At 37.3% G+C, this 23,230-nt stretch overlaps 1 protein-coding gene across 1 annotated transcript; it reads left to right on the top strand.

Moving 5' to 3' along the window:
* The first annotated feature begins 1,170 nt into the window (after window positions 1-1,170).
* On the top strand, window positions 1,171-3,109 carry LOC149164677 (uncharacterized). Its single transcript, XM_089432143.1, has one exon. The coding sequence runs from the start codon at window positions 1,709-1,711 to the stop codon at window positions 2,963-2,965; it is 1,257 nt and encodes a 418-aa protein (XP_089288269.1). The 5' UTR covers window positions 1,171-1,708; the 3' UTR covers window positions 2,966-3,109.
* Window positions 3,110-23,230: the final 20,121 nt, after the last annotated feature.

Genomic DNA, 23,230 nt, shown 5'->3' with positions numbered 1-23,230 from the left:
CATGCAAGGGGAATAGGAGTTGCCTTGCATTAACATGCCAAAGTCAACTTTGAGGGAAATATAAATGCAAAGCAACCCCTATTCTCCTTGCATGTCAGACACCATTAACTTTGCTATAGAGGTGGAAATAGGAGTTGCCCCCGTAAACCCACTTGCTTTCACATAAATGCTTCTTAACATCGATGGTTGATTTCACAAAAGCATGTTGTTGCATATCCCAACACACAACCATCTTTCTTTTCACACGCATGGAAGGTGAGAGGCCAAGCACAACTCCCAATGATCTTGGATTAGCTACCATCGAGATTTAAATTATAAACTTAAACATTGACTATTTTAAACAATTGAAGCTTATATTAATAGAAAATGGAAAGCATTTTCAATACTTTTATGAGTGAAATTAATAATAAAAACAAAGTAGGTTGAGGGGTTGAACCATTAAAAAAAATATCTATATATTATGATTTGTATGATGATGATTATATACAATATTTATTACTTTATACAAAAATTTATCTATATAATTTATTATTAAATTATATTAAAACAATACATACCTCATTTAAATTTTTAATTTTTCCCATGAAAACAATACATACCTCTCTTAAATTTTTTATTTTGCCCATATAAGATAATTACAAGTTTGGGAAATTTTTGAAATCAAATATTAATTAACTAATATGATAAAATACTTTCCATGTGGATAACTATAGGTGTTTTAAAAAATTAAAAGACAATGGTTAAATAATTAATATAATTCAATTATGGTACCCATACATTGTCCCGACGAATATGCCACGCCCAACGTGCATATCACGGTTCTTTTATCTGCCAATCTTTAAGCGCCACGTATTTATAGAATGGGCACCTGCCAGTGAGCAGGAATACAGGTGTCAGTAAGAAGCCGCCGTTATGCGTGCCAGACAGTCAATAGTGGCGAGGCACGCACTGCGTCACGTGACGTAATTGACGGGGAAAACTTAACGGCGCGTGAAACAATGTTCCGGCGGGATACACTCCACTCGAAGCTACCTGTTTCCGCTGTCGGAACGGGAATATTTCGTCGAGAAGTAATTAAACATAAATTTTATTATGAACATCTTAAGTATGCATGTTGGGATAATCACCTGTTTTCCTGGTGTCCGTGGAATATATAAATCCGACGGGGGCGAAGGAAGAAATCAGAGAGAGTGAGGCGATCGGTGTAAGCGTTTTGATGTTTTGCGAATTATCCCCTTTCTCAGTTGTTCCCGCTTCTTTGAATCCCATTCTCTAATTCATTCCATTTCCAGGCGGCGAAGTATTTTTTTCGTTGGGAGCCTTGGAGCTCTTTTTCTTTATTTTTTTTACAAAAATCTAGAAGCTTGAAGTGTTTCAGATCTAGATCCATTTCTTGCTTTACATTTTTTTGTATTTTTCTAAATAGGTAGTCTGCAAATTTGTATGTGATGGTTTTTTCTGTTGTGGGATCATTTTAGAACTAGATTTTGCACAGATAATTTAGAGGCTGCATCAATTAGGTTACCAGAGGCATTTTTAACGCCTCTGTTAGGGAAGAGGGGTATTTTTTTTAAAACCTCATCCCAATTTGTTTTTTGTTATTTTCTGTCGTCCATTTTTCTGGCAAGATTTTTATCCTTGCCTCTAAATTGGGCTTTGTTTTTTTAGTTTAATAGGGTTGGGTTGTTGTTTGATCTTGAATTTTTATATGGATCGGCAACGCTCTGAGTGTTCTAAACAGGGACAGAGATTTGATCTCTGTACTAACATGGTAGGTAAGATGGATTTGATAACTGACCCTCAAAACAGCGGGGGCCCGGATAGACAAGGGTTTAGATTTCCAAGTCTTGTCAGTAACCAGAATTTGGGGGTTTTCAATGCAAGTGTGCAGGACGTGTTCGAGGACTCTGCATCCAGCTCGTCTTCTCCTTCCAATGGAGATGCGAGGTTGGAGGGTTTGGATGCCTGGAAGAACTTAAGAATGCCAGAGGCTTCTCTAGTCTCTGGAAATTCTGAAGTCTTGTGTTCTTCGTCATCATTTTTCCCCAACTTACCATCAAATGGCTTCGGCCACTCTGATGGCCTGGTATGGCGCCCGAGTTTTCAAGGGCAGAACCAGTGCAGCGGAGAATCCATTGAATCGGCCATGGTTTTGTATGAATTGTTACATGTACAGCAGATTCAGCAAATACAGCAGCAGCTTCAATTGCAACAACATCAAACAGCAGCAGCGGCTTCAATCCACCATATGGGTCGGAACCCTCTGGGTCCCAGAGCTCAGCCCATGAAGCTTCATGGCAGCAGCCTGTCAAAGCCGGCTAAGCTTTACAGAGGCGTGAGGCAGCGCCACTGGGGTAAATGGGTTGCAGAGATCAGGTTACCCAGAAACAGAACCAGGTTATGGCTGGGGACTTTTGATACTGCAGAGGAGGCGGCCATGGCTTATGACAAGGCTGCTTACAGGCTGAGGGGTGACTATGCCAGGCTCAATTTTCCTCACCTTAAACGCCATTTGGAAGCAAATTCCTTCGCCCCCTGGACTGGTAATTCTGTGCTGCCATCGTCTGTTGATGCCAAGCTACAAGCAATTTGCCAAAGCTTGAAACAACCTTTGGAAAGCATGTCTAAGACTGAAGAATCAGAAGAAATTTCATGTGCATATGAGAATTCAGGCTCTCTTGGGTCGGTGCGGGATGAAGATGCGAAGAAGAATGATGTTGTGTCTGTCAAGTCTGAGACTTGTGATTCTGATAGTAGTGATGATTCCACCATTACAACATTGAATTCAGCTGGGGAATCAGAATCTCCTTCGGCTTCCAAGTCGGAGACACAGGCAGAGACAGAAACGGATACTTTGTGTAGCATGCCATCCTTCTCGGCCTCCTCGATATGGGCAGAGCTTGACGATTATTTGCTCAGTATTCCTTCTCTGGACATGGACATTAACTGGGATGTGCTCTCCTAATATTATAATTGCTTGTACTAGTGTAAAGTTAGCATTCAGTAGTTGCAATTTTTAGTATGATGGGTTGTGCCTAAACATGTTGTTATCAGATAGATAAATAAATACCATCTTCCTCTGTAATTTATTCATTTATCAGTTTGTGTATCATAATGTTGAATGTATACAGAAGTTTACCATCTTCCTCTGTAATTTATTCATTTATCAGTTTGTGTATCATAATGTTGAATGTATCATTTGTCAATTTTTCCTTCCGTATTTCACACTGCATATAAATTACTAAGCTTTATACTCAATGTTACTAAGTTTCAGATGACATGCCCAGTCATGATAAATGTGATGTAGAATAGCAGATGCAATGTTTTCCAGACAGACAGTGCATCTTGGTATGTTGCTAACTTATTCTTCTCTCTTTTCTTACAAAACTCTAATCCCTAGCATAATTAATTTCATGCATAATATTACTTGCATAATATTGGAGTCATGCTGAGTGATGGCTCAGAGAAACAACTTTCTCTACTCATTTCCCTTTTTGTCCTGATCAATAGTTCCAATACCACTTGACCTGTTCTTATTCATTTGAACATTTTATGGTGATTGAGGAGTCAGGGAAACAAATTTTTTTTAACATTTTATGGTGATTGAGGAGTCGGGAAACAAATTTATTTTTATTTCTCTGTTTTACTTAAAGATTCCAGCAGCACTTGACCTGTTCTTATACATTTGAACATTTTATGGTGATTCAAGAATCAGGAAACATTTTTTTTCATTTTTTCTCTCCGTTTTAGTAAAAAATTTCAACACCACTGAGCATGTTTTTATGCATATCAAGATTTCATTATACATACATATAAGACAACCAATTACTCAATATGTGTTCAACATTTTTTTTCATTTTTTCTCTCTGTTTTAGTAAAACATTTCAACACCACTGAGCATGTCTTTATGCATATCAAGATTTCATTATACATTCATATAAGACAACCAATTACTCAATATGTGTTCAACATTCTGGATAAACCCAATTCACAAAATACTATCTTTATTATTATTATCAATCACAAATAAGTAAAATTCTTTTTGACAAAATAATGCTTTTATAACTAAAATAATTTTATCTTTATTATTATTATCAATCACAAATAAGTAAAATTCTTTTTGACAAAATAATGCTTTTATAACTAAAATAATTTTATCTTTACCTACATGTGGTGATAATGAACATAACAATACGGTTATTGGATTGCAGTCCCTGAGGACAGCTGAAAAGCGAATCACTGCCAGGGTAACAGCATGGCACCTCTGTTACATCTCTTATATTTATATCTTCTTGAAAATGTTAATTTTTTCCCTTTTTCATTGATGACCGTGGTTTCTGGTTAAGCCTTGCGTACGGCTACGGGTTATCAATCTATTTTCTTACTGATCTTCGGCCGCGTACTTGAGCTTTCAGGTAATCTCTTCTTTCAATACTCACGCTCTCACTTAGTACCTTCCTAATTACTCTGCTGTGCTTTGCTTTATTGGTGCCCACCTCCATTCCTTGCCTTTTGAGATGGATTGATTGCTACAGTGACCATGGAGGAAAGCATCCCAGAGATACCCTCTAGGAATGCCTTTCGACAGTACCCTCCAGGAATGCCTTTCGACAGTTTACAGGTGCATTTTTTTTTTAAACGTTGTGAAATGCTAGGGTATATTAAAGAAAATGTTGTGAAATGTTTGGGTATACAGTGACCATGGAGGAAAGCATCCCAGAGATACCCTCCAGGAATGCTTTTCGACAATTTACAGGTACAATTTTTTACAATTTTTTAAACGTTGTGAAATGTTAGGGTATATTAAAGAAAATGTTTGTCATATATATCAGTATAGATCTATTTTAACTTGAGATTTATTAAATGTTAAGAAGGTTTTTCTTCTTTTATGTTGGAGTAAAACACTCACATAAGATAAAGTAAAAGTCATTTATTAAAAAGGATGAAGCTATTTTATTTTATTTACAAAGTAATTTTGGGAAACAAATAAGGCAAAAAAATATGATAATAAATCATGTGATCATTTAGTCCATGGTACTTAAATTTTTGTAAAGGTAAAACACAATTTTATTCTATTAAACTTGCATGAACCAAAAAAATGAAATATTTATCCCATATTTTAAAGTTACACCACAATTTTTTCACCCTTGCCTAGAGCTAAAGCTACCGAAGTTCACATAAACATAGGATTCACTCTATGTTCTACAAATGTAAATCACCCTTCACATAAATGTAGGATTTACTCCATGTTCTACAAATGTCAACCACCCTTCCCTAAAGGTAATGAAGTTCACATAAACATAGGATTTACTCCATGTTCTACAAATGTAAAATTTTGATCTTACATAAATTTTAAAGGAGAAAATTAGCCAATCTTTATCCCACTTTATGTAAAATAAAGTTATCGGCAAGTTTTGTAAAAATCAAGTATTAATCTTTGATTTTACATAAATTTTAAAAGAAAAAATTAACCAATGGAAACAACACAAATAAATATTTCACTACAAATTTTTCTCACAAGATTCCACTAGAAAAGAGCTCACTTGAAGACAACTCCTTAATCTTACATGATTTATAAGGATAAGTATTAATATTATTAGTTGTTTAAGTGCTATTTTTTGAATTCAAAAAAACACAAATAAATATTTCACTACAAATAAAATAACTCCTTAATCTTACATATTTTGTAAAGATTAAATATTATTTGACGAGTTGTTTTTAAGTGCGCTTTTTTGAATTCAAACCAGTTTAAACAACACATAAATATTTCATTACAAATTTTCCCACAAGATTCCCTTGGAAAAAAGTAGCATTTAAAACCAACTTCTTAATCTTACAGATATTGGTTTTGTGGTGAAACACGTCTCCAGAGTCTTGAAGTCCGACCTTTGTAAATATAAAATGATAAATTTACATAAACCAAAAAAATCAAATATTTACCCCTTCTTTTTAATGTTACAACACAAACAATTTGACTTTGTGATTTATAAAGGTAAAGTATTCATATGACCTTGTGATTTGTAAAGTTAAAGTATTGATCTAAGGTGAACGTACAATTTATTCTAAAGTTTATAAAGGTAAATTTTTAATGTTACATATGCCTTAAAAGAGAAAATTAATTAATTATTATTTCATTTTTTGTAAAGATAAAGTTATAATGTTATTTTTACTAATTTAGCAAATTTATGTTTATTTGAAACGCTAAAGTTGAAGTTGAAAATGATCCAAATCAAATAAATATTTCACGAACATGTGTTTCGATGAAAAAGCAAAGCTTTGGTCGATTGCTTGTACATGGATGATTAAAGGTCTCGAGGATGAACCACATTCGCTGCACATGGATGGTTAAAGGTTTCGAAGATGAACCACATTCCCTGGTTCAAAACCTTGACCAAAGTTCCAAAGTTCCCGAGGATGAACTACATTATCTGGTTTGAAACTTCAGCCAAATAATATTGATGTGATTAATCCAAAAAACATGGTTACTACATTATGGAGCACAAAAGGTAAATTAATTATTATTATTATTACTATTAAATGTAGTTTGAATGAATCAAAATGTTCAATAGAGATCATTTTGAAAACTTTACTTCATATACCATAAGAACATTATTAGCAAAATAATAGGCTGGAAAACGATTGGAAAAAAAATAGTAAATTTATTATTTTCCTTTAATTTTTTTATTTTTTATTTATTATTTTATTTATTTATTTATTTATTTATTTTTTCTTTCTGTGTAAAGACTATTCTATTAAGATTAAAAAGAGAAAAAATATGTACAAAGAGGTTTGAACCTCTGAGGGCGCCGTAGCCATCCCTCTGTCAAAAAACCGTTGCAGAGATTGTTGTTCCTTCTGTTTACAAAAACAGTGATCATAACCTTAAAACCTGAACAGACCTATATAGACCCAAAACTAAACAGTACATTACTGATTACAAGAAAGGAGATCCAAAATAAAATCCATGAGTATGAGCAACTACGAGCTAGTGTTGTCAGGTACCGAGCGCGCTGAGAATTAACCACGAGATCTGGAAATCCAAAAACTGATATACTATCCTGAAGCTGAAGGCAAATGTGATTAGACCTGCTGTGGCTCACCAGTAGCATTATCGTTGACCTTGTCCGGGGAGCGCTCCCAGGTAACCATCACCTCATCTTCGACTTCCATCAAATTGCCATCTGGAGGAGGCACAAGATGCAGGACACTTTCATATATGTTCACTGGCTCACAGGCAATGATATGCTCCTGAGGAGAGTCCAGCTGAGTGCAAGCCTCTCCCTGACGATCCTCTTCGTGCACCGCAGCAGAAACCTTGAGGACAGCTTCCGCCAAGCTACTCTGAGAAGCACTGGCGTTCTGAGAAGGCGACTGTTCCTTGGAGGCTTCATCTGAGCTGGCGAGCTCATCTTCTTCCTCCGAGAAGATGACCGTGATTATGGCAGAGATGAGCGGTCTGTTGAGCCTGCTTTTGAATTTGAATCTGGAGGTATGCAGCGAACTGTTTAGGGAGGGACCAGAATCATCTGAGGGCGGAGAAGAAGGCGAGGCCGTGGCTAACGGGGATATACGACGAGGTGCAGGGCTCCCCCGCCCCCCGGGCCCTCCCCGAGACCTCGAATTACTCCCGCGCCTGAGAATGCCCAGACGACGGGGGGCCATGATCGAATAAGACAGCGGAATGAAAAAAATCAAAGACTGAGGGTAAGGGAAAAGCAACTCACAGGTTGAAAGAACCCAAAATGAAGACCAAACTGTAATATATAAGACCCAGACTCTAAGCTCACATGAGAAAGACCCGGCTAGCAGACAATACCCAGCCACGACCGAGTGAACCCAATTCCCAACCCAGACACCTACAGCAGGGACAGAGACCAAATTCCTTACAGAGTATATGCCGAAGACTGACCTGAGACACCAGACACAAAAGGCGAAAACTAACTTAGAGCGCCCAACACCTACGCAGAGATGCAGAATAGAATTCCTTAGGCTGATCAAATGGGAACTGTTATGAGTCCATGGCGGCTTCCCCTGAGACCAGGACCACCAGAGGAGACCTCTGCTTGCAGAGAGCGGACACACTGCGATGCTTCCGGAAAGAACCAGAGCAAATGAAACCAGGAGAATGCGCGCCATCCTGTTAACCTCCGTCTGCGTACCTCGAGCTCGTGCCTGCATTAATGATAATTGAATGCCTGCCTTATACCGCCTTACCTTGCTTGTATGCTTGCCAGTTGCCGGCTGCACATGCATGAGCATTAACAGCGATTAAAGACACCCGCATCCGGGTTATTTTCCTTTAATTTTAATGTAAGATACTATAAACATTAATTTTATTTTATTTTAAGGAAAAATGTTAAATAAGACATTAAATTTAATTTTTTATTTATTTAATTTTATGAAGTTATTTTTATTTCATTTTCCCCCACTTAAAATATTTACATTACATTAATTTACACATCTCTACCATAGTTTAATTTTAATTTTAATTTTATTGAATTTCAATTTAGTCAAAATATTTACATTATGCTTATACTTCTCTTGATAAAAAAAATCTTGAATCTTTTTTTTTTATATATATATATATATATATTACATTTTAAAATAAAAAAATTATATTCAAAATCTAAAATCCAAAAACTATCAATAATAGAGTAACTATTTTTCTTTAATTTTTTAATTTTCTTTTATTTATAAACAAAACATGACCAGATAAGACAAGTGTAACCTAAAATATTAAACAAAACATAACAAGATAGGACAAGTGCAACATATAAACACATAAACATAACAAAAAATAACATTTCGAGGTAAATTTCTTTTATTTTTATTAACTATACATGTGTCACAAAGTTTTGGAATGCTAGTTGTCAACAACATGGGTAATATCACTTTCTCCCTAAGGTATTACTATAGGCTATCTTATTTATTAAAGCTTAGATGAAAGGGTATGATTACAACTTTAAACAATTAATCTTATTATAAGATGTTTATCGAAGCAGTGAAGTCTCACCTTCGTCGAGATATGGCTCATTAATGTTATACCTATCTTGGATGGTTCTCGACTCCATCTATTGTACCTAATCTTTTGGTTGTCTATCGCTGGAGAAACCACTTGGCTCTGTTTCCACGGTTGATTTTTTGGAAAGGAGGATCCGACGGTCCTCGTAATTTTGGGTATGGTTAGGTAACGAATTCTCGATTTGTTGCCGCCTCCAATCAATTGCTCCTTTGCCCATTTGGAGGAGGAGCTTTGCAACTGAATCGTTGGCTCACTGACCATGGCAATGAGAGAACTTGCATAGGCCGACGTTCGACACAGGTGACTACTTGATAAACACTGTATTGTTGTAACATTCTTGTTTTTGATAAGGTAGATTTTGATAAGTTCACTATGCCATACAAAAAATGATGATAAATTAGGATATGGATCAAAAACAACTTGGAAAATAAAAATGTTAGGAATCATTATTATTACAGGTCCATATCAAATAAAATGATAGGATAGTTGCTCTAAAAAATGAAGGCAAAATGAAAATGTTAGATAAGCAACAAAAGAAAAATATTTGCTTTAGAAAATAAAATTAAGGTTGCTAACTTAAAATGCACTTTTGAAAATGTTTTTTTAATTAATCATGCTTACGTTCCTTAATTATGATTTAATTGTTGTAATAAAGCTTGATGACTTTATAAATAAATCATATAATATGCTTTTGTCGTATTGGCAGAAGCGACAAAACGACACATCGGGCATCGATAACCAACAAGCACTTTTCAACAAAGATCGTTCACCCGGATCAACGACGGAAGAAGCCTTTCGGCCCCCCTTCGGTCGTTTCCTGTTAACGTGAGAGGGGGGGGGGGTTCCGAAAAGCAGTGTTCATGGTTGCCGTTTTTTGCTATGTGGCGCCTCCACAATGTTTTAGACCCCCAAGGCTCGAAACCACAAACCATTATGCCCCCCCCCCCCCCCCCCCCCCGAAATCCGTTGCAGTTTTCTTCCATTCGACCGTTGACTTCTTCCCGCGCCATATGCATCCGTTATCTCTCGTCCAATCACGAACCTCCACATCACCAATCCATTTTCATTCATCCATTCACCACCTGCCACGTTATAATACCATTGTTATACACTCCAAAGCCGTTGATGTGCCTAATTAACCGTTTAAACATCCGTTAAGCATTAATTTGCATCCTTCTACAAATTGATTGCCTACGGCTAGATATAAACAGAGCCCAACTGAACCTATAAATGCTCCATGGTTCCAATCTTTGTCACTTTTTGCTTCCATCCATAAATCAAAAGCACCATTTGTCATTCTGTGTATTTTCGCCACTGCTATCCATTTTTTTATTAAAACAACGTCTGAATTTCCCCTGCAGCAAGATGGCTCCTAAAGAAAATATACAAAACAATACTGAAGAAGGTAATCCCTCCATAGTCTCCCTTGATCTGAATCATATGCCCCTTGTAGGTTCCCTTTTTAAGACCAATGGTTGTGAATGTGAATTCGATTTTTATGAATTACATTCATGGTTAAAACTGAAAAACGTTGATAAAGAGGATCGCATTCGCTTCTGGGAAACACTTCTACCATTATATTATTTTCCTAAGACCCATCACTTTCTCGATATAATCTCTTGGTGTCAAGCAAGGTATGACCCTGTGCAAAGAACTGTGATGACTCGGAATGGAAAAATTCTGATCACCATTACTGCTCAGAGCATAAATCAAATGTTAATGATACCTCCATCTTATTCCCTCAACCATTTTTCATCTGCAGCTCTCATGGATCTCTACAATAAACTTACCTTCCCACAAAGAGCCCTTATCTTTGAACTTTTCTTACTAGAGGATGCTGAATTACCTAAGAGAAATCTACCATATTCATCTTCCATGTTCCCTGAAACTACTAGACACATTATCTCTCTGTTATCATACCTCCTAGGATATGAAAATTACCAATTTCTTGATGAATCCATCCTTGGATTCTTTTCCATTTTTAGCAAAGAATATCAACCCACCTTCATGTATAATTATAGCCACTTTTCCGCTGACAAAATACATGAACAGTTTATGAATTTGACCACTCAAGGAGTTTTCAGGGACAGTTCAGTCATAATCCATTTAATTTTGTTTCAACAGGGAGATCTATTGCCCATTCAACTGAACATACAAGATGAGCAGAGTGTGAATCAATCAGTGATTCACTAGACAGAGTTAGTAAGTGCAGGATCATCCAATTTTACATTCTCTCAGTTCATTGATTCTTTTACACATCCAGGTCTTCAACTACTCAACAGTGATACAAATCCCATAATTGGAGAAGAAATTAAAAAGACATTGCAGCTATTAGAGTAGACCAAGACTGGTGACTGGTACCTATCCCAGAATTACACTGAGATTAGGATCTATGGCGGTGAGTTGGCTCCATACAAACTGCCTAAGTATGTGCCAATGAGAATATTCTCACTAGAATACATCATGCAGATGATAAACATGGATGAAGTCCATTTTGTCTCAGGCAAGAAGAAATCACAATTTAAACTCAAAGCCAAGGTAGGAATTTCATTTGTAACACTAGGTCTGCGGGTACAGAAGCAGACATATTACTAAAGAACATGAACCTCCAGCCAAGCTTTACTTGGTCTTATGATCCTTTTGGGATCATTTCAGCTCTCAGAGTGCAGTTGAAGGCAACACCTTACAACCATACTCCCAGGCCAGAATTGGAAAAAATTATGAACCAGGAGCAATGGTCTGAAGGTACTCTCACAGAAGCTGATGAATAGGTTATATCAACTCTACAGACAAAGACTCCAGCTACACAGAGTACTCAGCATAAAAGAGCCAAAGAGGAAACTCAGTCAGCTACAGAACCAGGTAAAGAGTACTATATTTTACAAAATAAGTTGAAAACCAGACTATTAATGTCACCAAGAAGCAAGCCACCAGAGATAATTGATCTTGGAGAATTAGAAGATGTTTCATCCGCAGTGACCACTGATCCCAAGCCTCCTCCTACTTCTTCAACTGAACCTATGGAGATTATTCAGTGAACTGAGACCAGCGCAGCAAGAGATGCTAATATTTTCTCAACATTTTTTAAAATCAAGCAAAAGAATGAAAGTCTTAAATCTCAAGTTTATAGTCAGTTTTGGAAACAGACATCCACTTCTCAGCATAGACTTCTCTCTTCCTTTGATTGTGAAAGAGAAAGGATGCAAATGGAATTTTTGCAAGCACAAATTCCATTTCCCAAATCCACAGTAGACTACAAGAAGACTATCTTCTCATTTGATGTGAATGAGATACATCCCATTTGATCAAATGGATTTGCATAGGCAATCAGGTGAGATGTTATTTTCAACAATGACTACAACTGCCATGTCTCTTTCCAAGCTCAGAACTGCATTGTCCAATGTACAGTCACAACTTAAGATTGAAAAGTTGTCATCCTTGTCTAAAGATAACAAATTAAAGTCTTTATAAGATATCATTATCAAGATTGGATATGATCCCCAGGACTGTAAAGCAATTAAAGAAATACTGCAAAAGAAGAATGTAGAGATTACAACCTTGAAGAAACAGTTGAAGCTGCCTTCAACTAAGGATCCACAGACCAAAGAAATGGCAGAAAATGAACAACACAGGGAGGAGATGTTGAAGCTTATCATTGAGCAAAACATACAGATCAATAAATGGGAGGAGCGAATAGAATAATTGCTCAAGGAAAAAGAGGCAGTGCATCCTTTTGTGACCTCAGTGACAATAATTCCAATGACAGGTGCAAATTTAAGCTCATCTCCTATTGACATTGCTTCATCTTTAGCAACAGGTGAAACAACAAGGTTATCATAGGGGCTACAAGCACAGAAACAACAAAATGAGAATTTACTCCAGAAGTTCCAAACCCTGGAGTCACAAAAGGTAAAAAATGATACCTTGTATGTAGATGAAATGCAAAAGTCACATAGGTTAGAAGTCAAGGTTAAACAGTTAGACAGCAAGAATCTAATCGCAAACACTTTGGCCCAAGCCAAAGAAGACATCTGGTTAGATATTAGCCACTCTATAACAGAAGTATGGCCATCCATACAAATCATTTTTGAGTAGCAAGCACTGATTGCTAAATGCAAGACAAAGATAGAGACCCAGAAGGCAACATTGGGCACAAAACCAAAAGAAGCATCAGGGATGATCAGGGTACTAAACTCTAAAACTAGGCAGCAGTTACAAGAGATGAACATTCCAGATAGGACAACTACTATTTTGGAAATTAAGAAAGTCCTAGTGAAGAAGAATCTGTTAACTCAGCTGAAAACAAAATGTGAAGCTTTGAACACTACAATTAGAAGGTTTCATTCTAAATTCAGTATGTTGCATAAGAAAGGGTTACCATATATAGTGTCATCGAATGATCAACAGTCAATTTGCAGGGATAAAAAGACAGATTACTAACAAAGAGTTTTTGGAAGCCTTGAGCTTGGACCCCACCATCAAATATGAAGTTGGACACCTTTTTCTCACTAAACCCAATTTTGAGAGATATACCAAAGTTGATGAGATATTTAGAAGGATGGTAAATCTCGAGATACGTAGTGAGAAAAGGTGGGATCAATTGTGTGAAACAATTGATTAACTTTGTATTCCAACAAGAAGATAGCAATAGCAGATTTTGAAGGAATAGTCATCAACGACTTCCTATTTAATAGGGACACATCATGCATCAATTTTTGTTTTCCTATCTTCTTTCAAGCTATTTTGTAATCAATTTAGGATATTTTGTAAAAACTTGTATAAATAACTCTGTTCTATGAGTTATTAACGGTGGTACATTTCCATAAGCAATTTTGTAAAGCATTGATGTACAATCTTTTTCTAGATCACTAATAATAAAGCAAAGGATTTTGAATTTGGTGTCATACAGTCTCGTTTTCTTCTGTAAGTTTTTCATGTGTTTCATTCATTATGTTTATTCTGCATATATTTAAGTTTTACGGAGATATCAGGTGAGAATAAATGTGTTACAATTATTCTTAAAATTCCTTTTGAAGTTATTATCATAAAGAGATTGAGATATTAGACTGTCTGTCTGAAATGCTCCCTCTAGATCATAAAATTGTCAGCATCTTCTGTAATTTTAAGCATAGTTTGTTTAACTTTTGAACATTGGACAAAGGTTTTCCCACTTATAATAATTTTTCTTTCTGCCTGAAATCTAAATTAATCATATCTCCTTACTATTATTTCTACACACCTTATAAATTCAAGTCACTATGTGAAGTTAAAAAGCAACCCTTTGATTATCTATTAGTACTATCTAAAAGAGTTAATACATAATTCTTATAGTTTGTTCTATGTATTGGTCCTCCATAAAAACCAAAACCTAAACCCCCAAAACAAATATCTTAGACGCTCTAGCATGATCAATTGACCATTATCATCTCAAAGGAATAACATCAATGTGGTGTCATTGTTGAGGAATCGAATTTGATTAGTTTTCTTAGGACAACGATATAAATCTTATTCCTTTAAAGGCGACTAAAGGTCTAGATAGGTCAAAATTATTCACCTGGCGACTCCACTATGCCAAATTGGCACCTTTTAAGCACACTAGATTCCATTCTGAATCAGAAACAATTAGTCCTCTGTCAGATCCAGAAAAACTTGTGAGAAAGGCCAGTTCCAAAAGAAGAATTCAACCATCTTCTTCTTCTTCAGCCTTGTAGTCTGAAGATATATTTCCATTTGATCCCTATAGCAACATTCCATCCAATCTAGATTCGACACAATTATCACCCAGGGTTTTTGAACTTTTAGATAGGGGAGTTGATTTCAAATCAACTTTCCTCATTCACTCACTTGAAACATGTCAAGAACTCCCACTACCAATAGGATCACCTAAATTTGAGTCTGACTTGGGTGTTAATTTACCTGAATACAAACCTACAAACTTCATATCCCCCACTACTTATTCACTCTCTTCCACTTCTGAACAACCTGAAGCTTCCACTTATGAACAACCTGAAGGGACCTTTTCTATATATTCAAATCCACTCTTTGAAACAAAAGAGGATATTCAGTCACAGGTCCACAAGTTAGTTACTAAGACTCCCTTAAAGTCATATAGGAGATCCCCTCCTTCTTAATCTCCTCCTTCTTCACCTCCACATAAATATACACCTTCCTTATCACCATCTTCCTCCTCTTCTTCATCATCATCTACAAAAACATCTCATACACCATCTTCTATTATGGCATTCCAACCTATTGTACAGGCTAGATATGTAGCTTTAGTTTTACCTCAAAACCTTGATGCATTCCCACCAGGGTATTTAAAACATCTTCCTAGGTATAATGGAGAAACTGGTTCCTCAGCTGAAGACCATCTTCAAGCATTTCTAGATTTTGCAGATAATATGAACATAGAACTAGAAAATGTTTATATGAGGTTGTTTGTTCAATCTCTTGAGGGAAATGTGAGAACCTAGTTTAGGCAGTTACCTGCAAATTCCATTAGGTCTTGGGAAGAGTTAACGAATATTTTCAAAAACCAATGGGATGTGAAGAAATATGCTCTTTACTTTTTAACTGAGTTTGAAGAACTTAAATGAAACTTTGGTGAACCTGCATCTGATTTTATTAAAAGGTTTAACAAAATTTATCATAAGATGCCCTTGATTGCAAACCCCCTGTAGCAGCAACCAAGTATAGGTTTTCAAAAACCTTTGAAGATGATTTTGTTGTAATTTTAAGAGAAAGAACTTCAAGGACTCTTGAAGACATGAAAACTAATGCTATAGAGGTAGAAGCAAATAGGGCTACCTCAGCCACTTTAAAAGCTAAAGAAGAAAAGGCCCAAAGAAAGCTTAAATCCAATCAAGAGGCCTCTACTTCTTCAAAGACTAAAACTGAAGATTCTAAAATAGATGAGATCACTTCACTTCTTAGAAATCTATCTAATAGAATTTCCAAGATTGAGACTCAACCTAGAACAGTTCAACAAACAGTTACTTGACTTCAAAATCAAAATCAAGGTCAATACAAAAGAAACCCACAACTACAAATTCTTCAAAGACCTAGTAATGATCAGTGGGTTGCAACTCGTTTTTGATAGATGATCAATAGCCTAATGACAATACCATGACTATCACTGAAGACATTAACAATATGGATACCTATTCTGGTCAGACCACTATTATTCCTCTTTCACAACATAAACAAGTTCAAGAAGATCAGGAATCCTCACAGGTTTCCAAATACCATGCCTTCTCTAAATTCCTAATTGCAGAGCTGAACAAAAGATATGATCTTAGACCTAGACCTGGCCCTGGAAGACCTCCTAAGGAACCTCCAACAATTGAACCTCATACCAAAGATGTTGAAACTCAAACAACTACTATTCGACCAAAAGGGTACTGTGAAAATTCCATCGCTGCAGTAACTGATTTACTTTTCCTACTTATTCCACCATAAGTTATTCATGAAATCACTTAAATAAACACTAAAATAAATACTACTGCAGATATCACACCGTAATACAAAAACAAACATAGGCACAAGAATCAACACATTGACACATATATTTTGGACTAATGTCTCTGTTAGTGTCAGTCTTTCCAGCCTTCCTCCAGTGATCAAATGTGCTCTTACAAAGTGATTTTGAAGTGTCAAGGTCAAATTTTGTTATTTCAGTGAGTCTTCAAGCAAAATTTGGTCACTAGGCATTAGGTCTAGGGTTGGCTCTCACTCTTTGCAAAGTTGCCCAAATGCCAATCTATGTCACTATTCAGCTGAGTTTATCATCATTCATAGGGTTGTCACTATCATGTCAATGTCTAATGAGTCATTTTACATCTTGTTCATGCTTCAGTTGCGCCTAGGCAAGGTCATTTCCCTCTCCTAGGGTTTTGAAAGCTAATTTCTCTTGAATGGTCAAATCATTAGCAAAACTTGTATCCAGATGTTCATACACCTTCCCCTATCCTTCATGTACCTTATCAAACACTTTCCATCACTGAGATCCCCCAAAATCCTCATTTTTGCACAAACCCTAGTTTCTAGCTACAACTGGCAATTTTCTAGGTTGGGCCTGTGTTTTGCCCTTTTGGACCCCTTCCCCTCACTCAATCTCTGAGATTCCACTTTCCCCTGCTTCCTAACATCCCTCCCCACTCCCAAAAATTTCCCCAAGAATTTAGAAGCCCCCTATCCCCTTCATTTCGCTCCATTTCGACAAAATTCCTTGTTTCACACATCGGGACAAGTCGCACTCAAACGATGTTCCAGAGCAATAAAAGATGAATTTTGCAAAACTGAGAGAGGTTTTTGTCCATAACATGCCAAAGAAGAAAAACCTCCTTCACGTTTTGCACAGGTGTCATGGTTTTAGAGAAATGTCAAAATTGCAATCGCCAGATCCAAGGAGGTTGGCCAAGGCACTAAAACGACGGAAAAGGCCCGATCCACTCCAAATTTTGGCCAAAGCCTCTTTGACTGAGCATGGTACTTTATTGGGGACTCCCAGCCCAAATTTCAAGAAATTTGGAGAAAATTTTGTCAATTGTGAATTTTTTGTGCCAAAAACAGGTTGTCCCCTCAACGGGTCTCACCCCCCGCGCGACCCTTTCATTTGGCTACTCCGTTCCGGGAAAACTCAGCATTTCTGGATTTTTCATGAAAAGTTACACATGCTCACCCATTTCCAAGAGATTTTATGAAGTTTTGGGCCTCCAGAAAGTAAAAAAACAAGCAAAAAATGACTTTCTGCCACATTTTTGACACACAGAAAGCAGTCTTGGGAGATTGCAATTTTGGAGGGTCAAATGACAACCAAATTCAGAAATTCCAGTTGGGTTGGAAAGTAGACTCACAGAACTTTCCAACAAGCCTACTCTTGCCTCATTTGGACACCTGAAAGTGCCCCAAAAGTGCTCTCAAAGGCGCGCGACCCGTCAGGATTTGGCGCGCGACCCGTCAGGCAGTTTGCACAGGAAATCAACCTACAGCTCAGCAAAACGCAGTTTTGACTGGATTTGACTTTTTGGGAGTTGATTTTCATCCTCCTTGTTGTAAATGATGTAATTTTATGATGTTTAGACACTTATTTACCTATTCTAAAAGATTCATTCATGAGATAGGTGAAAATTAAATGAATGAATTGGTTTCCTAGCTTTTAGAGGCAAGTTGTTTTGACTGCCTAGATTTTAGTGCTTAGTTTAGAATTGGTTGAAACAGCTCCTAGAAGGATGAGCTCGACCCCTAGAGGCAAGGAAAGGTGTAAGCTTGCCTATATTATGTATTTTCTTAGTCATTTTCAGGGGTTGGAAGGTTGGACTCTTGAGGGAGAAGCTCTTATTGTATTACTCACTGTATCTCTGCAATTTTTGGCAAAGGAAGACCAGGGTTTTGCAGTCCTTTTTGGGATTCTTGTGGTCACATGTATTGATGGTGTGTTTCTATTTGTACTTGTAAGTGTGTTATGTGAATCCTTTCCTTACTTTTCCTTCTGCACATTAGGCAAATGAAGTGTTAAAGTAGAACTCATGACTGTCATGCTCTGCTTTTAAGTTTGCTTAATATCAATGTTTTCGATTGTTTAAAGGGAATTCAAGGTTATTGCTTGCTCTCTTTAACTCCTCACCGGTCATTCTCATCCATCCATCTCTATTAAAGGCATCAATACTGTTTCCTACCTCGCCCCAAAGAACCCCCTACGAAAACTGTGTCCAATCCCCGCACCTAAAATTGCCATTTCCCCAATTTTCCACCAAAAACCCTAAAAATCCCAAATCAACCCTTTTGATCAGTTTACTAGCCTAAAATCAGTGTTACCCTATTGGTTATCTCGCCCATTGAAGATCTTTATCGAGATAGATCGGAGAGAGCCCTCTCTTGCCCCGTAGGGCTAGCTACGAGGCTAAGTGGTTTGATGTTGCCTTGAGGTTTACCTTTCTCAGCCTGAGGTGAAATTTCAAGCGTTAACATATTGGCGACCATACTGGGGAGAACAAACTTGTTTGTGGATTGATGTGTTTGTTTCATAAGTCTTAGACGGAGCCTGAAGTTATGCCAGGTAGCCTTCGAAACGCTTTTGCTTTGCATAAGCGGAAGTAGATAAACGCTGCTTCAGTCAATCTCCGTGAGCTTGTGAATACAGCACTTCATTTGCATTTTACCCCAGTACATGTATCAAGTTCAGATCTGATTGTTGATAGTGGACAACGATCAGACACTTGAAAGGCTGAAATCATTCACTTGGCGACTCTAAATCATTTTCGAGATCAGATCCAAAGACTCCACTGGAGGATGATCCCGACCAGCAAAAACATGAAAGGACAACATGGACAGATTAGGTATTCAAGTTGGAATTTCATCCAAGACATTTTGTTCTTTGTCATAAATTATTTCTTCTCTTTTCCCAAGAATGTTAAGAAGGCTTTGCAAAGTATACTATGTTTGAGAAGAGATCTGCGGCCTGCAGTTGATTCTTTCCCTTTGAAAAGTGTGAATGCCAAAGATTTGCATGCCTTTGAGCTTGATCAAGATCCTTTTTCCGAATTTTGTGATGAACCTATACCTGTTGTACATGCCCCTACACCTTGTAAAATTCCAGATCGGTATAAACCTCTTGTTTTACCTTTTGTTCTTCATGCTTTCCCAAAAAACTATGATCTATACTTGCCGAGGTTCAATGGTGAAAGTAAGAATATCAACGCTGAGCAACATGTGCAAAATTTTGAGAATTTTCTAGATCTTTTTGAAGTTGATGAAGAAGATGTTAGTATTAGGCTTTTTGCTCTTTCTTTGCAAGCTAAAGTGAAGAGTTGGTTCAAAGCCCTGCCTGATGCGAGCATCTCAGATTTCCAGCAGTTTGTCAAAGTTTTTCTCGACAGGTGGATGATCGGGCAGAACCTTTTCTTGATTGTAGAAGAGTATAACCAACTGAAAAGAATGCCAGGGGAGACAGTACAACAGTTTTCAGCCAGATTTAACCAAGTTTATTATTCGATGCCAGTTGATATAAGACCTTCTCCTAGATCTGCTCTCTTGCACTATCCGGGTGCCTTTGATTCGGAGATGGAGTTTCAGCTGAGAGAAAGGGATATTGCAACACTTCACGAGATGCAAAACAGTGCAGTAAATGTAGAGGCTCATCTGCTGATCCGAAGGGCAAGGTTGAAAGAAGAAGAGATGAAAAACATAGATCCGGCCGAATCAACATCTCTAGAGGTAAAGCTTGACATTTTGGTAAGTGCAGTGGAAAAAATGATGGAGAAGGTCACCGCAAGGAATGATTATGATGTTCAATCCCATGGCTCGTTGATTGAAGAAGAACAAATGGCTGATCCAAAACATTTTCTTTCTTATCCTAGTTGTCATAGATCTGATAATGATTGTTTTGTAGATCACCTTGGAGAAGAGAGATCTATTGATATGACCTGCATGCTTGATGATATGTTTTATACCGATGATTTGCCTCAGTATGATCAATATGATGATGATTATGTTCTCCAAACAGAAGCTAATCTTCTAGACAAATCAGCAGCTAGTTTGTGGGAGGAGGAAGTTCATTTTCAGCAGTTTGAAAACAATGTTCAGCCATCACATATCAGCTATGACATTGACGAGGAAAGTGCAGCAAAGTTTGAAGTAAGTGAAGGATCTTTGCCTTTTTGTTTTGATTCGTTTCAGTTCATCAGAGATAACTACCATGCAATCGGAAATCAAATGTCAACAAGTCTTGATTTGAATCATCTTGAGAGCAATGGAAATTTTGTGCAAGACTTCTCATATTCAGATTTGCAACCCCCGAAAGCCATTGATTGTCAAGTTGCGGCTGAAGACTTGGAAGTGCACACACATGATTTAATGATTCAAGGTGACTCCGTACCATTTTGTTTTGAATTATTTCAGTTTTTGAAGGGTAGATTGCATAGTAAATCTTCAAATGAACAGCCTATAACAAATCAGCAATCTCTCAGTGTTAATGTTGAGGATGAGACAGATAACAAAATTCTTGAGCAGCCTGTAGCATCAGATTTGCAGCCACCAAATGAAATTGAAGGGCAGATTACAGATGAAGTTGTGGAAGACGAAATACATGATTTGATGATACAGGAAGATTCTATACCCTTTTCTTTCGAAGCATTTCAGTTTATAAGGAAGAATCTTCGTAAAATCTCTCAAGAAAAAGATGAACAGCTAGAAGGATGTCATGCATTTTCAATGGATACATTACAACAGTCTTTTCAAGTTTTTCATGATCCAATAGCTGATGTTTTGGATGAGGTTTGCAGTCAAAGTCTTTCTCCATTGACTACATGTGAGCTTGAAACGTGTATTGATACAAATTTGATCCGGCAGCCGGTTTCTTTCTCATTTTCAGCAGAGGTCTCGTCACAAGGCTCAGATCAAAGTTTGCATTCATGGTATGAGGAGACGAGAAGTAATCCATTGGATGAGCTAAGTTCCAGTGTGCATGAATTTCAAGATCCTTATGCAGTGTTTTTGGAGGTGGATAGAGAATTCATATCATTCTACGGATCTGTTTCCAAGTTGTCATGGGAGTTGCCTTTCAGGAGTTCTCTCTTGTTATTCATAAGCGAGAACTTGTGGAGAATTCAACCAGCAGACGTGATACTTACTTGGTTGCATTGGTTGTTTCATTTCACTTGATCAGGTGATGAATGAAACTGCTAGAGTAGGTTTTGATGAATAAGCTCCCCTTTGAGCATCATTTTCAGTTGGTCGATTGTGTTTAAGTATCGAGTTAGTTTTTAGTTGAGTCATGAGTCCTTTGTGAGTCAATTTTCAGTCTTGTTGTTAAGTTAGTTTGTGTCGGTTTTCAGTCATGCATTGTAGTTTGAGTTTTTGACTCCATTGCCCAATAGATAAGACACTGGTCTGCTTTCCCAGAGGTCTGAGGTTCTTGGCACCTCCAAGGAGCTACCATCCCCATTGGAGCCAATGTTAGTGTCAGTCTTTCCAGCCTTCCTCCAGTGATCAAATGTGCTCTTACAAAGTGATTTTGAAGTGTCAAGGTCAAATTTTGTTATTTCAGTGAGTCTTCAAGCAAAATTTGGTCACTAGGCATTAGGTCTAGGGTTGGCTCTCACTCTTTGCAAAGTTGCCCAAATGCCAATCTATGTCACTATTCAGCTGAGTTTATCATCATTCATAGGGTTGTCACTATCATGTCAATGTCTAATGAGTCATTTTAGATCTTGTTCATGCTTCAGTTGCGCCTAGGCAAGGTCATTTCCCTCTCCTAGGGTTTTGAAAGCTAATTTCTCTTGAATGGTCAAATCATTAGCAAAACTTGTATCCATATGTTCATACACCTTCCCCTATCCTTCATGTACCTTATCAAACACTTTCCATCACTGAGATCCCCCAAAATCCTCATTTTTGCACAAACCCTAGTTTCTAGCTACAACCTGGCAATTTTCTAGGTTGGGCCTGTGTTTTGCCCTTTTGGACCCCTTCCTCTCACTCAATCTCTGAGATTCCACTTTCCCCTGCTTCCTAACATCCCTCCCCACTCCCAAAAATTTCCCCAAGAATTTAGAAGCCCCCTATCCCCTTCATTTCGCTCCATTTCGACAAAATTCCTTGTTTCACACATCGGGACAAGTCGCACTGAAATGATGTTCCAGAGAAATAAAAGATGAATTTTGCAAAACTGAGAGAGGGTTTTGTCCATAACATGCCAAAGAAGAAAAACCTCCTTCACTTTTTGCACAGGTGTCATGGTTTTAGAGAAATGTCAAAATTGTAATCGCCAGATCCAAGGAGGTTGGCCAAGGCACTAAAACGACCGAAAAGGCCCGATCCACTCCAAATTTTGGCCAAATCCTCTTTGACTGAATCCGGCATCCAAGAAATTTGGAGAAAATTTTGTCAATTGTGAATTTTTTGTGCCAAAAACAGGTTTTGTCCCCTCAACGGGTCTCACCCCCCGCGCGACCCTTTCATTTGGCTACTCCATTCCGGGAAAACTCAGCATTTCTGGATTTGTCATGAAAAGTTACACATGCTCACCCATTTCCAAGAGATTTTATAAAGTTTTGGGCCTCCAGAAAGTAAAAAAACAAGCAAAAAATGACTTTCTGCCACATTTTTGACACACAGAAAGCAGTCTTGGAAGATTGCAATTTTGGAGGGTCAAATGACAACCAAATTCAAAAATTCCAGTTGGGTTGGAAAGTAGACTCGCAGAAATTT

The sequence above is a fragment of the Pinus tabuliformis genome, chromosome 5_1, assembly GCF_031772625.1.
Source record: "Pinus tabuliformis cultivar Carrire ecotype Pingquan chromosome 5_1, CPIR1, whole genome shotgun sequence".
Taxonomy (NCBI): domain Eukaryota; kingdom Viridiplantae; phylum Streptophyta; class Pinopsida; order Pinales; family Pinaceae; genus Pinus; species Pinus tabuliformis.
The sequence above is the reverse complement of the archived record's forward strand: the minus strand, read 5'-3'. Positions and strand labels throughout refer to the sequence as shown.

What these genes read in the sequence shown, in the direction of transcription:
- LOC149164677 (XM_089432143.1), top strand. Translation starts at nt 1,709, where the DNA reads ATGGATCGGCAACGCTCTGAGTGTTCTAAACAGGGACAGAGATTTGAT.